This window comes from Camarhynchus parvulus, chromosome 17 (genome assembly GCF_901933205.1).
Source record: "Camarhynchus parvulus chromosome 17, STF_HiC, whole genome shotgun sequence".
In the NCBI taxonomy this organism is placed as follows: domain Eukaryota; kingdom Metazoa; phylum Chordata; class Aves; order Passeriformes; family Thraupidae; genus Camarhynchus; species Camarhynchus parvulus.
In genome coordinates, this window is record NC_044587.1 from 5,784,757 (window position 1) to 5,797,187 (window position 12,431).

Here is a 12,431-nt window from a genome sequence, read left to right on the forward strand (position 1 = left end):
GTTTTCTCCAGGAATGTGCAGGTGCAGAATCTCTTTTCTCTGCTCTAAGTGCAGAGTCATGGTGGCAGTGAGTGCTGTTCTGGACAGTGGATGGTGTTGGGAGCACGAGTGTTTCAATGTCAGTGTGAGGGCTGAGGGTGACTGCACAGACTAAATTTGGCTGCTTTGGGCAGCTGGAAGTGATGCTCTGCTGACTGCAGATCTATTGTCCCTTTTTCATTCAGACTTGATGTCCTTCTGCCCATTTCTACTTTCCAAGACCTTCTAGCCAGAAAGTTTCCCCTGTGCTCTCCAGTTAGGCCCATCCTGCAGTCTGCTTACATCCAAATTTGAATCAAATTAATCTGTCTTCATTGTGGTTGGAAGCCAGAAACCAGTCACAAGGCTGCTGCTGAGAACAGATAATTGGTTTTGCACTCCTGGCTCTGGATGTGGCACAGAAATGTCACTAATGGTGTCTTGTTTTCCCTTAAAAACTGTGGGGAGTGGTCTCAAGCAGGGGGACAGAAAGAGCCTGTATATTCCATGATTCATCCAAGTCTCTGCTGATGTGCAGCTGTGCAGAATATTTCCTGTGGCCGGACCAGAGTGGACTCTCAGGGGGAACATTCACACCCCTCCTCAACACCTACCCCTCTGCCAAGTGTGGGACACTCACGTGTTTTGGAGTAGTTTTAAGGGGAGGAAAAAAGGCACAAGGTGGCAAGAATTGGGAAATGCAAACTTTGTTACTCAAGTTGCTGTTTTGGCTGGTATTTTCTGTGTAGAAGGACTGGTTCAGCCTGGAGTGTTCCAACCAAAATGCTACTCTGTCAGTGACACACACAACTGGGAATTGTTTTTGCAATAGAATGAATGGAAATTCTCCAGTTTGTGTGAGGTGTGAGCTGAGGGGATAAAGTATAATCCATTACCAGAGTTACTGAAGGTTGTTCAAGGAGTGAGAAGTCCATGTTTTCTTCCCCACTATGTAGGAGCACTGGGGTTAAAACTTGCAGCTGTAGCTGTGCAAGTGTTCTGCTTGTGGCTGCAGGGATGGGTTTATGCTTCAGGCAGCACTGGGCAGGTGTCCAGGGAAGATCCCTGATCCCAATCCCTTGTCCATGGAGGATGAGAACACCCACAGAACCAAGGACAGGGCACCATGTCCTTGGGGAATCCCTGCTGCTGGCACGGTGGCTCTGTCAGGTGGTGGCAGCTGCGTTCCACGGCTGTTCTGGCTGCTCTGTGCAGCCCAGAGGAACTAGAACTGAAATATTCCAGGCACTAAGAACTCCTGGGATGCTTCAGGACAGGACTGCACACTGCCACTGAGGTACTTCATCATGGCCCCCATGACTGCCCCTCCCAGAGTTACTGTCACCTGGAGGATGAAATCTGCTGGCCCTCGTCCAAGTCCAGGAGAGGAACAGAACAAATCTTCTAATTTCCATAAACAGATCTCCAAACTCACTAAGTATATAACTGGAAAACCATTGAGTGCAATAATGGTAAGTGTAATTCCAGACTTTTAACTTCAATTTAGAAAGTGTGTTTCTGCAAAGTCAGACCCAGCTATAATGAGCTAACAGAGACCAAATGGTATCACAGTGTTTACAGTTTCACCAAAGGACAGGACCTGCTGTCTGCAAGGAGCTGCTGCAGAGGACACCAGAGACCACTGAACCCCCTTGGTTCCTCAGGAAAAAAAGGGTAAAATAAAGTGGCACTTGCAGGGTTTTTATGGGCCAATGTACATGGATGAGTACTGAGCCAAGAACCAACCTCTTCCCTATTAGGTCATTTTCCATTTTATTTTTTGTGTATCCTGTGCATTAGTCCCCATTATAAGCCACTTTTCATCACATGCCTACTCTGGATGAAACCATTTCCTTGCATTGCTTTGGGTAAGCTGTGTTTTCTCCTGTACATCCCTCATTTAGCCTGATTTTGAGCTCTCATGTGTCTGAGAGCAGGGCTAATGGAAAGAAAATACTCAGAACACAGGGAAAATAAAATCCATACAGCAGATAAATTATGCTGCCAGTTGCAAGGAAAAACATGTGCAGTTAAGGGAATAGAGCTTTCTAAGACACTACTTCCTGCTGCTAAACAATACAGGAGTGGGTTTTTATATCCCTTAGCAACCTAATGTTCTCAAAATCAACAGGAATTTTGGCACAGCTACCTCCTGTTAATGAACTGTTTGTTATGCTTTAAAAAAAATGATACAGTCTGTCACTGAAGAAAAAAAAAACCTCTTGATAAAAGTCATCTCAAGGAAAGGGTGGAAGTGAACTGCAATTAACCTCTTTCCTTCTGCTGTCCATCACCTCGCTGGCACGTCGCTGCCCTAGTGTGCTGCTCACCGACGCTCCTGCAGAGCATGCTCAGCTGTGTCCCATCCAGCTGATGGAGAGGACTGTTCTCCTCATGTGCTGCCAGGGTTTTCTCCAGCTCTGTTTCCACTTTGAGCTGACAGTTCCTAATTGCCTCCTGGATGCTCTGCAGGTTCCACTGAGTTCTCGGGAGAGCGTCGTCCACCGTGAAAACGCCGTCGCGTGTTCTCCGCACTTGTGTGCACACAGCAGATGATTTCAGCTCCAGACCAATCTCGTGAACCACCTTCCGCAGGTACTGCTGAGTCTCATGCAAGCAATGGATTTCTAGGAGGACAGAGACATTCCTTCAGAAGCAAAACTTGGACACAAGCTCTGATATTGTAAATTCAGACATCGCAGTTACACTGAAAGAACTGGTTTGGCATAAGACACTAAGAACGTACTATGATTTTCTGGAATACTGCAGGGTGTTCCACACCCTTTATAAATACTTTATATACTTTAGATATATATATAAATTTACTATTTATTATTATGTATATTTATATATAAATACTTTAGAAAACAAACCTATAGATATAGAAGAGTAATGTAGAAATTTAGGTGTTTCAAAGGGGAGAAACAGGCACCTTTTTTAATAAGACAAATAATTTGTGAGGGAAAGGGGACTGGCTACAGGAAAACAAATGACACTTTAAAAAAAACCCCAAAACCCAGCACTGAAATGTATTACACTGAAACATTGTGCTAAGAAGAATTTCCCCCATAAGTATTCATAATGCAAATTTTCCAGCCTTGGGCTTAGATCTGAACTGGCAAGGAAAAAATTACAAGCTGGCTGGATTTACCAGAGAAGTTGTAAATTGATAATAAATTAATAGCATTAAATAATGAGTAAGAAAATTAAGTTTACCAACTTATTTGCCATAATACATACTCAGAGCTCCCCAGGACATTCTGTGCCAGTCCTACCTAGCTGGAATTCTGGAAGTGCAAACTGGAGGCATCGGATTGCTGTGATTATTGGGGGGCTTTTTCCCATGGGACGAATCAACCCTTTGACAGCCAGCTCATATGCCTCTTGTGTTTTCATATCAATGTTAGAATACCTAGGGAAAAAAGAGAGCAGCAGAGACATTTAGAAATTCTCTCCAAAGAAATTCAAAATATGTCCATCCCTTAAAACAGAGATGCAATTTTTATTCTTAAAACTATCATGTCTACAAGTTATTTTTGTCAGCCCTAATATAGCAGATTGGTTCTAAACCAGCAGATTGGAGATTTTGGGATACAAGAAGGACATTTAACTGCAACCTCTCCCCAGAGCACAGAGCACACAGAGTAACTCCTCTCTGTCCCTTGCTAGCACTCCAACCTTTACAGACTTTGATTATGGGAAACAAAATCCTCTCATTTGTTTTGAAGACCAGCACATGGCAGTGGGATCAGATCAGCTCATTGCTCTGGTGGATACGCACGTCAGCAGAGCCTTTTGATTTGTCCCTTGAATGACAGCGAGAATCCGCTCCAGCTTCTCCCTTGTGATGTGATCTGCAAATATTAAGGCAAAAATAAAGTCTCAATTATCCATCCAGAAACTGGAAAGTCTGAAAAGTGCCACTGAGGTATTGCTGTCCCTCGGGCAGGCAGTCACATCAAAGGGGGCTGATGAGAGCTGAGGGGTGGCCTTTGGAAAGTCACTTCCCCTGGCTCTACATGGAGCACCACAGAGCTGGACTGCAAAGGGAAGAGTTATTTTGCTTAACTGATTCCAATATGTTGATGCTCCAGTTTTCTTATCATATGTTTTCATTCAATGAAATCTCCTAACTGCTACCTCCAAGTGTGATTCACAGGAGATCTGGGTCCTGACCAACCCAGCAGGAACCACTGTGACCAGCATTCACACTGGCTATGTATATATCATGGTTAGATTTAGAACAGGGGAGCTACAACATCAACAAAGGCTAGAAGACATGCAAGATGTGGCTTTTGTCATTGTGCAATTCACCTGATTAAACACTTTAATCTGTAGTTTGGTGGTCTGTTAAAAAAAAAAACAACAAATCAACAACACATCAAATCAGTTTCTTACCAAATGTTGTCTTCTCTATTAAATTTCCTGTGTCTGAGAAGTCATCAGTGGCTTTACCAAAAAGCCCACCAACAGTATAAACCTGGAAGAAGGACAAAGAGTGCAATTTATCAAAAAAATGCTCCAAGCAATTGAGCAGCAGTACTGCACCATGCAGCTGCCAGAATTGCAGGCTATGAGAGTTTTATACAAAAAGCAGCATCCTGTGCTCAAAAGGCCACAAGTGGATGCTCATGTGAATGATGAAACTCTGGACCCTGAAAGGCTCTCAAAAGCATTGGCAGGTTTGAGACTTAAGTGCAGAATCAACATCACAAGGCTGCTCTTGGGCACTGGGGCAGGATCAAGTTGTGATGGCACTCTGGGGTTCTGTTGAGAGCTAACACCTACCTTGGTCAGGTGGCAGTTGTACAGGTCAGTGAGCAGCTTGTTCCCATGGCCAATACCAAGCACTGAAACATAGAAAATGGGGAACCTGTTATTCAGCCTCACAAAAAGTCACTGATGTGCATTTACACAGCACTGAACACTCACTGCACTCTTGCCCCTTGGACAGGGCTGTATCTCCTCAGGAGTCACGTCTGAGCAGTGCAATTAGACCCCCAGATTATTGTCTGGCATGAAAACCAAAGGGCTGTAACCAGAATTCTTGGATTTCCCCAGAACTTTCCACCTGGGCACTCAGGGCAAATGCTCAGCAGTGCCAGCCACAGCGAAGCCAGCTGAGCTGGTGGAGTAGACATGGGGATTAGTGTCCCCCAGCAGAACCCACTGTGCCTGGGTCTCTCCCATCTAGCTTTGCCAGCAGCTTGCTGGGCCACTTCTTCTGTGTTTTAGCCCTTAAGTCCCAGTGGGGCTGTGAGATCCAGGGGCTGCTGCAGTGCAATGGCCGTGCATCCACCTTTCTTCCCTGCATGGAAACCCATCACCCCGCAGATAGCAGGACATGGTGCTGCCCCGGGACGAGACCCACCGAAAACTCCCGAAGCCTTCACATCCAGCCGGTGACCTGCTCCGATCTTCAGCTTCCTGAACCGCGGGCCTCGGACTGCAACGGAGACAGTGATGGAGCGGGTCCGCAGCGCCTGCCCGGGGCTCCCAGCGGTCCCCGGTGCGCCCCGGGCCAGGCCCCGCTGTGTCCTTACCGAGGGGGTGGTCGGCCAGCACCGGCACGCTGGCAGCCACCAGCTCCACGGCCCCATCGCCGCCCGGGGCCGGGCTCGGGAGGAAGCGGACTCGCTGCCGGGGGGCGCGTTCCGGAGCCGCGTTCAGCTCTGAAAGAGAACCGGAGGAAGAGGGGGGAGTCAGGGCCGGCCGGCGAACCCCGGGGACGGGATGGAACGGGACGGGCCCCACCGGTAGCCCCTGGGGATGGGATGGTCTAGGGGGTCCCTGCTCACCGCGCAGCAGCCGCGTCTCCAGCGCCTCCCGGACGCGGCCCCAGGCCACCCCCGCCGGTTTGTACACGGCGAACAGCCCGGCCAGCCCGGCCGCCGCCATGGCCGCCGCCCCGCCCCGCTCCGGGCGCTTCCGGGGCAGCGGCGGGGCCGAACCGGGAATGCGGCAGCTGCTGCTGCGGGCGGCGCGGGCCGGGGTCCCGCTGCTGCTGCGGGGGGGTCCCGCTCACCCAGGCAAGTGCAGCCCCCGGAGCGTCCGGGCCAGCCCCGCAGCCGGGCCCTCCCTTACCCGCTGCTCCCCGCAGGCAGAGCCCGGCCGAGCCACAGCGAGCCGCGGGGCCGGGATGGACGCGGCGAGGAGGAGGAGGAGGAGATGGAAGGGTGGCAGCAGCTGTACCCCGGGCACATCCCCACCAGCCCGCTGCAGAAGGCGCTGCTGGCCGCCGGCTCCGCGGTCATGGCGCTCTATGACCCCTACAGACACGGTAAGGCCGGCGAGGGCAGCGCCAGGAAATCCCGCTCCCTGCAGCCTGGAGGCTTCATAGGAGAGTCTGGGGCAAGCGCAGGGCTGAGAACTGACCCGGTGCAGGAGGCTGTGAAAGAGCGGGAGTGAGGAAACCCAGACACGCCCCAGTGTGACCCCCTTGTGATGCCCCCCAGACCGGTCTGTTCCTTCAGAGTCCCCCAGGCCTCATGACTGCTCCTCCATCCCGTTCCCAGGAAGGGTCATGTGGGTGACACCAGGGCAAAGTAGCCCTGAAGTTGAAAATCTGTGGTTTATGGGATCCACTCTTTGCCACGGGCTTCCTGCCTGCTCCTGGTCAATGGTTTATTGCCCCATTTCCTCACCTGCCAACCAAGGATAGCTGGGTGTTGCGAAAGCAGCTCTTGGGTCACTCTCTGGTCTCTCTTTCAGACATGGTGGCAGTCCTTGGGGAGACCACAGGCTGCCTGGCCCTGCCAAACCTGCGAGACAAGATGAAAAACCACCCTGAAGGTTACCGCATCCTCCAGTGCGTCCCTCCCCATCCCTCCCTCCCTCGCTGCCTGGTTTGTGGTGGGGTTGCAGACACGAGGCCAAGCAGGTTCCTTGGCCCTGTGAAGGGAGAGCTTGGAAGCAGCACAAGTGTTTTGTAGCTCTAACCCTCCAGGCTAACTTTATTTTTAACGTTCACAGGAGCCCTGTGACACATCTAAGGGCAGGCACCACTTGCCTGTCTGTTCTGCTTCACTGCTGGAACTGGCAGCTGCCAACACCACGAGATGCAGCAGCAGGCACAGGGGAGAAATCCATGGATGTGGATGCTGAGCAGTGATGAGAACACACTACATCCATGGATTTCTTCCCTGTGCCTGCTGCTGCATTTTCTTGCATTGGAGACTCTGTCTCTGCTGGTCTCCTCCTCCTTAGACACTTCCATATTTTTTTTCCTGGCTCAAGATGAAATTAGGCCAGTTCTCTTGTTTTCTTTTTTAAGACTCCATCACTTCTGCTTCCGTGTCTGCAAGGACTTGTTGAGCGCAGCAAGGCTGAGGACCAGGAGGGATTTCTCTTACTGACCAAGCTCTCACTGCATACCTGCCTGCCTTCTCCCTATTCCCTGTCATGAGTCACACCTGCTGCTTGTGTCACATAGGAGCTTGAGAAAAGTTGCTTTTTGCCATATGCTTGTGCAGACCAGTCTCATCCTGGCTTGAGAAGTTGACTTGATAAAACATCCAGAGCACTGGGATGGGGCTGAACCCCAGCAGAACTGCCAGGGAGAGGGTTGGGAAGGGACATACCCACCTGCTCCTTGCCCTGTGGTATTCCAGGGATTTGCAGAGGTCTGAATTGGGCACACAGGTCTTTTTGTTTTTATCCCTCAATCTGCTGAGGTCCCTTTAACAACAAATACACAAGGAAATATCTGCAGCCAGTGTGAAAGTGGTGCCAGTGATGCTTATCTCCCTGGCACCTGCACTCCAGGTGCTGAACAGCTCCTGGATCTTTTATCATGGGAAGAGTTTACCCTGTGAATGGAAATAAAAGGGCTTTTGTTTACTTACAAGGCTGTGAGGCACCTGTTTGCCAACAACCTGTAGAGGAGACCGTGGCTGCCGTGTGGCTGGTGGTGAAAACCTGAGCAGGATTGAAATTAAACCTGTGCTTAGAACAAATTCCTTCTCCTCTTTGAGGTTGCTCCTTTGAAGCTCTGGCTGCTGTGCACGGGCATTAAATTTCTCTGCTCTTCAGGGCTGGCTGTACCTGGCTGGCAGCTCACACAGCAGCAGCTTTTCAGTGCAGGGGACACTGGTGTTTTTCCCACCAGAGTTGTTACAAGCAGACAAGATAAAGGCCCTTTTATTGCCAAGGCTTCAGGTAGATCCTTTAAGCAATTTGTGTCCCAGCCTCTGCAAGAGACGTGCAGACAGTGCTGTCCATACAGAGAGAAAATAGCACGGATGGGCAGGGGCAGGGGTGGGGGTTTCCAAGGGCTCCTTTTCTGCAGGACCTGCTGCCGTGGATTTCCCTGGGAGTCTCACTGAGCTGTGTTTTGCTTCCAGGGAACGGCCTCGCATCCGTCTGTCCACCCTGGACATGGCCGGGCTGCAGGGGCTGCCGGAGGGCTCGCTGGGCCGGGAATATGTCCGGTTCCTGGAGGACAACGTGAGTGTGGGGTTTCATGGGGCGCAGATTTCTGTGGCTGATCCCTCTGCTGGGAGCACAGGTGAGATTGGAGCCACAGAGTTGAGCTGGGCCTCTTTGGACTTGCAGAAAGTTTCTCCAGACACGCGGATGCCGCCCAAGTTTGTCGACGATGAAGAGCTGGCGTACGTGATCCAGCGGTACCGGGAAGTGCACGACCTGATGCACACCCTCCTGGGCATGCCAACCAACATGCTGGGTGAGCAGCAGTGGGCTTAGAGTGCTGCACTGCCAAACCCACCAATTGTGCTCAGCTGCCTCCCAGAAATGGAGCAGGCTGGGCCAGCTGGACTCCCTGATCCTCAGCCCGGAGGGGAGGATTTTGCATCATCACTGTCCTACATCACTGGCTCTGTGGTGACTGAGAGGCCATGAGATGTCACCTTTTCCCTGCTGGGAGATGCTCTGCCCAAGCCCTGGGCACAGGCAGGCACTGGATGGGTGGTTTCTGCCTGGCAGGGAGGGTGGCATAGAGCGAGGGATGTTTTGCAATCTCTTTGTGAAGGCAGAAGGGAATTCCTGGTTGCTCCTTATCTGCATGTCTCTGTGTCCTTTGCCCTGATTTTGTGGCTGACTCAATAGCAGGTCACAGGTGCAGCCTTGCTGGTACCTGTGGGGACCAGCATGACAGGGCTCTTCAGGCTTTGCCTGAGTCCAGGCAGTTTTGTACAGGCCTGTGCTGGCAGAGCCACACGGAGCATCAGGCCTTGGCACCTCATTGCCGAGGTCTGCAAGGAGTTGGACTGCCTGGGATGTGTTCCCCAAGCTCCCAGGGCTTGTGGGGTGCCATCCCTCTGGGGTGGATGAGTGGTGTGTGACACGGCCCATCCTGGCACAGGATGAGGCCCTGGCCAGGCTGAGGCAGCATTCCCGTCCTCGGGAAGGGCAGATGTACAGCCTGTGCGGAGGAGCCACACAGCCCTGGCTGCCCTTGATCCAGGTGCAGTCTGCTCACAGCCTCCCTGCTCCCCCAGGCGAGGTGGTGGTGAAGTGGTTTGAAGCCATCCAGACGGGGCTGCCCATGTGTGTCCTGGGAGCAGCGTTCGGCCCTGCCCGGCTCAGCTCACGGTAGGTGCCCGGTCCCTGCCCTGGGCACACCCAGCCTGTGCACTGCCTTCGCGTGTCCACTGGGGACAAAGAGGGGACACTGCTGGTTTGCAGTGGGGACTCAGTCGCGGATCCCTCCATGAGCCTACTGCTGTCCCCACATGACAAGGGTGACAGCTTTGCCTTGTCGCTGAAGCAGAGCCTGATGCTTAATCTGCATTCAACAGCAGCTCCCCTGTGCCAGGCAGGAGCAATTTCCAGGCCTTGGATGGGCATGTATTGAGGGCCAGCAGGATTCTCACCACACTGGGAGCTGTTCCCTGCCCCAGCACATCTGTTTTGTTGCCCAGCAATTACAGAACCTGAGTTCTGGCCTTGGGTTGGTGCTGGCTGTAACCTTCCTGGCACACCATCCTCTTCTATGCCTCAGTTTCCCCTGTGAGTTAAGCAGAGGGGATGCCAGAAAGTTAAAGGGATACATGGGACACATGGGCTTGGCATCAGCCTACAATGGATGCGGATATCAGAACTGCCACCACCTGTGTCGTTTGTTCCAGAAAGCTGCAGGTCCTGGCCACCGAGCTGGTTCCCTGGGCGATTCGGAGCGGGCTCAACTCCAGCTGTTTCCTGAACGTCTACTACGAGCAGCGCTGGGAGCAGCCGGTGGAGTCCCTGCGGGCGGAGCTCGGCATCCTCCCTCCCCCGGCCGTCCGAGTGTGAGAGCTCCTGCGGGGACGGCCCAGGGGATCCCGGCTGGCAGCAGCAGCCTCAGCCGCTCTCCAAACCCTCCTGCCCTGCCCGCAGCACAGCGTGGCTGCAGCTCTTCCACCAGGGGCCCGAGGGCTGTGTTTCCTCCTGCCAAGAGCTGGCTCCAGCCTGTTGGCAGGGGCCAGCTGGCACCTCCCTGGGCTGTGACAAAACCTCAGCCTGTTTGTGATTTTGGTTGTGGGATGTCAAGGTCAGATGTGCCTTTGCCAGCTGGTCTGGCTGCTCAGCTCTGCCAGCAGCAGCATTCCGGTACTGATGCTCCCAAGTGCTGGGATGGGGAGGGAGCATGCTGCAGCAAATGGATGCCTTGGCCCTCTGCAGCCCCAAGGCTGTGCAGGTAAATCCTTCCTGCCACCCTTCCCATCCTGGGAAGATTGAGGCTTCAAATCTTGGGGCTGCCCTGTACTGGAGCTAAACCCATGATTTTCCAGAGGAGCACAGGGGCAGGTTTGGTGTGTGCAGTGGTGAAATCCCATTTTGTACTGGTGCCTGACTGGTCTCCTGTTGGGTCACATTGGATGTGCCTCACTTCCTGCCTCAGAGACCAGGCAGTGTGTGATTGTACCCACAGGGCAGGCACGGAAATACCTTTGGATATTTCTCCTCCTGGATTGGCTGTTTTGAGAGCTGATCCTAGTCTGCTGTGTCTCCCTGTAGTCCCTCCCCATCAAAAATTATGAAATCCACATGATTGTGCTGGCTGTTCAGTAGGAATCATCCCTTCCTTGGGCAACAAAATGACACAGTTGGGATGATGGGATTGAATCCAGTGAGTGCAGAAACAGCGGCTGCTGGTGCTGTGTCTGGGAGCTGATTGCTGTCTGGGTTAATTAAACTGCTCCAGACTGCCAGCAGCCAGGGAGCAGAGTTGCTGTATGTGATGGCAAAGAGTCACGAGGCCAGGGGCTCTTTGTTCATGTGTGTTTGCTGTTGGAATTCCTTCTTGTTTAATAAATCCATACTGGGGCTTGTAGTTCATTACCCCTGTCCTTTTGCCCCATCTCCCCTTGTGAGCTGGAGACCTGATGTGAAACCTGATCCTTTTTGGCTCCAGCAGGTTTTCTTCCTGCCCCCCAGGCTTCCTTTTTCTAAATTCTCCCTGCATCAGCCACCCCATGAGCCAGACTTTGGGTTTTTCTCTAAATCCTCCCTTGGCCCCCAGAGTTATTTCAGAAACTAAAAGTCAGTATATAAATACATCCTTTAGCTGCCAGTAAAACACACAGTGTGGGGGTTATCTTCATGCAGTGGTCGAGATGAAAGAAACATTTGCCTGTAAAATGACCCAGAAATGTCAGAACCTTGGGGTGAATAAACCAAAGGGCAGCAAAGATTTGCTTCCAGGAACTGTGAGCAGCAGTCAAGGAAACGTGGGAAATGATGACCGTGAGACCGTGAGAGAGGTTTTTGCTGCATTTTGGGTTATTTAAGGAGGCCTTTACGTGTCCGGGCTGTCGGTGCTGATGGTGCCGCCTTCGTGCAGCCACGTGTGGCTCAGTGGGCTGGTGCCAGCGCTACAGAAATGTCACATCATGTAATTTTAAACGGCATCTGCTCAGCCGGATCAAGTAACAGTGTCTGTGGCTCCCGTTCCTGCAGCCATCGCTCGAGGAGCCTGCGGAAAGCAGGCGGCAGAGGGAGCAGAGGGTGGTTCGGGGAGGGCAGACAGCAGCCACACGAAAATGCTTTTTTTGGAGAGGATATATTCGCTGTGGGCAAGTGGCAGCTCCACCATGCCCGTACTGCGGGGACGCGGTAACAATTAACTCCTGAAGTGCTGGGACGGATGCTGAGTACGGTCCCCGGTGGGGGCCGGGTTTTTCGCGGTGCCCCGGCCGCCTCTGACCCCGCTCCCAAAACGGATCTCCCCCTCCGCGCTCTCCGGCAGACGGGCGGACCCTGCGCGGTGGCAGCGCCCGGCGGGGCCGCGGCTCCCCCGACCCGGTGCGGCCGCGGAGCCCCGGGAGCGATTGCCGCGCCCCGGCGGCAAAATGCGACTCTGGTGGGACTCGAACCCACAACCTTTGAATGACTCCCGTCACACGCTAGAAGTCCAATGCGCTATCCATTGCGCCACAGAGCCCTCGCTCTGCCGCGCCGCCCTCACCGCCTCT

The 12,431-nt window shown here is 52.7% G+C and overlaps 2 protein-coding genes and 1 non-coding gene across 3 annotated transcripts; 1 reads left to right on the plus strand and 2 right to left on the minus strand.

Moving 5' to 3' along the window:
• Nucleotides 1-1,767: 1,767 nt before the first annotated feature.
• TRUB2 (TruB pseudouridine synthase family member 2) lies at nt 1,768-5,932 on the minus strand. Its single transcript, XM_030961653.1, is given in 9 exon segments — nt 1,768-2,388; nt 2,391-2,645; nt 3,294-3,430; nt 3,800-3,872; nt 4,417-4,498; nt 4,807-4,868; nt 5,390-5,464; nt 5,562-5,690; nt 5,817-5,932. Coding segments are annotated over 9 exon segments (957 nt in total). The 5' UTR covers nt 5,917-5,932; the 3' UTR covers nt 1,768-2,344.
• On the plus strand, nt 5,713-11,433 carry COQ4 (coenzyme Q4). Its single transcript, XM_030961654.1, has 7 exons — nt 5,713-6,047; nt 6,119-6,298; nt 6,730-6,826; nt 8,361-8,463; nt 8,572-8,701; nt 9,477-9,570; nt 10,107-11,433. The coding sequence occupies exons 1-7, from the start codon at nt 5,915-5,917 to the stop codon at nt 10,267-10,269; spliced, it is 900 nt and encodes a 299-aa protein (XP_030817514.1). The 5' UTR covers nt 5,713-5,914; the 3' UTR covers nt 10,270-11,433.
• Nucleotides 11,434-12,311: 878 nt separating this feature from the next.
• TRNAR-UCU lies at nt 12,312-12,400 on the minus strand. The gene is given in 2 exon segments: nt 12,312-12,347; nt 12,364-12,400. It is a non-coding gene; the product is annotated as a tRNA-Arg (tRNA).
• Between the last annotated feature and the right edge of the window lie 31 nt (nt 12,401-12,431).